Source organism: Sinocyclocheilus anshuiensis, unplaced genomic scaffold (genome assembly GCF_001515605.1).
Source record: "Sinocyclocheilus anshuiensis isolate Anshui unplaced genomic scaffold, SAMN03320099.WGS_v1.1 C32566840, whole genome shotgun sequence".
Taxonomy (NCBI): Eukaryota; Metazoa; Chordata; class Actinopteri; order Cypriniformes; family Cyprinidae; genus Sinocyclocheilus; species Sinocyclocheilus anshuiensis.
In genome coordinates this window covers 1-1,127 of record NW_015617996.1, presented here as the reverse complement: position 1 = coordinate 1,127, position 1,127 = coordinate 1, and the positions used below count along the sequence as shown (strand labels likewise).

The following is a 1,127-nucleotide window of genomic DNA, read 5'->3' as shown; positions in this document are numbered from 1 at the left end:
TATGTCTATCTTATCTTATGTCTATCTTATCCTATATGTCTCTCTTATCTTATATGTCTATCTTTTGTCTATCCTATCTAATCTTATCTTATGTCTATCTTATCTTATCATCCTATGTTATCTATCCATCTTATCTATCTATTATTTCTATTAAACAACTCTGGGTTGAGGACTGGAACAGCCATGAATATTTCCATCAGGGTACATTTCTCCACTTCTGTGAATTTCTGGGGGCCTGAAGCAGCATTGGCTTCCGGTCATACTGTAAACCAGTCGTGGAGACTGAGTTTCTCCAGTTCAATCCGCTGCTTTGAGTCAAACTGCAGACAGCAACAAATAATATCGCAGCATTCTATGCAGAAAGAAGAGAGAGATGTCTGATTATTACATCAAATTTACATTGAAATTCTATTTTGTATGCTTCAGATTTATAATTGTCTTTTGCTGAAGTGAAGATCTCACCTTTCGACAAGCCATCTTTGGCCCAGGTGTTACTGTTAATCTTTTCCAGGTCTTGTATTTTTGGGAAATCTCCACACAGCAATGCAAACAAGAGGATCCCCAGAGACCACACTGTCGCTTGTTCCCCGTGGTACTGGCCGGTCATCAGATATTCAGGAGGGCAGTACTCTGTTGTGCTCTTCACTATCGTGCAAGAAATGATTTGATGCCATTTGATTCACAACAGTGGATCCCATTTCTGGATGCTTCATGAGAGCTTGATTCACTCAGAGTCCTGTGTAAATGGCCCTCAACTCATCACCAGAGTTTGAGACCCACTTCGCAGCTTTGAGGGATCATACATACCAGTAAGGACGAGGAAATCACCACACCCAAAGTCAATTAATTTCACTTTGAGTGTGTCCGGGTTAATAAGAATGTTTTCCATCTTAATATCCCGGTGCAACACTCCACGTCGGCAGCATGTTTGAGCTGCGAATGTTGCCTGGCGCATGATGACCCATGCCACGTCTTCTTCAGTGGTCACTATTTGCCCAAGGAGAAACCAGTTCAGTTCCTCAAAGGGAACGGGCCACTCTAGGACCAAAATGTAGTGGTCAGACTCCACCCGCCAGTCCAGAAGCTGGATGATTTCCTCTACCCTGGGGCCTTCATTTGCAAGAATT

The 1,127-nt window shown here is 42.7% G+C and overlaps 1 protein-coding gene across 1 annotated transcript; it reads right to left on the bottom strand.

The window, feature by feature from the left end:
* Window positions 1–202: 202 nt before the first annotated feature.
* LOC107682763 (serine/threonine-protein kinase pim-1-like) lies at window positions 203–1,123 on the bottom strand (the record flags this gene model as incomplete). The annotated part of the gene is made up of 3 exons (XM_016478912.1): window positions 203–352; window positions 463–638; window positions 777–1,123. Coding segments are annotated over 3 exons (618 nt in total), but the record flags the coding sequence as incomplete, so codon positions are not given.
* Window positions 1,124–1,127: the final 4 nt, after the last annotated feature.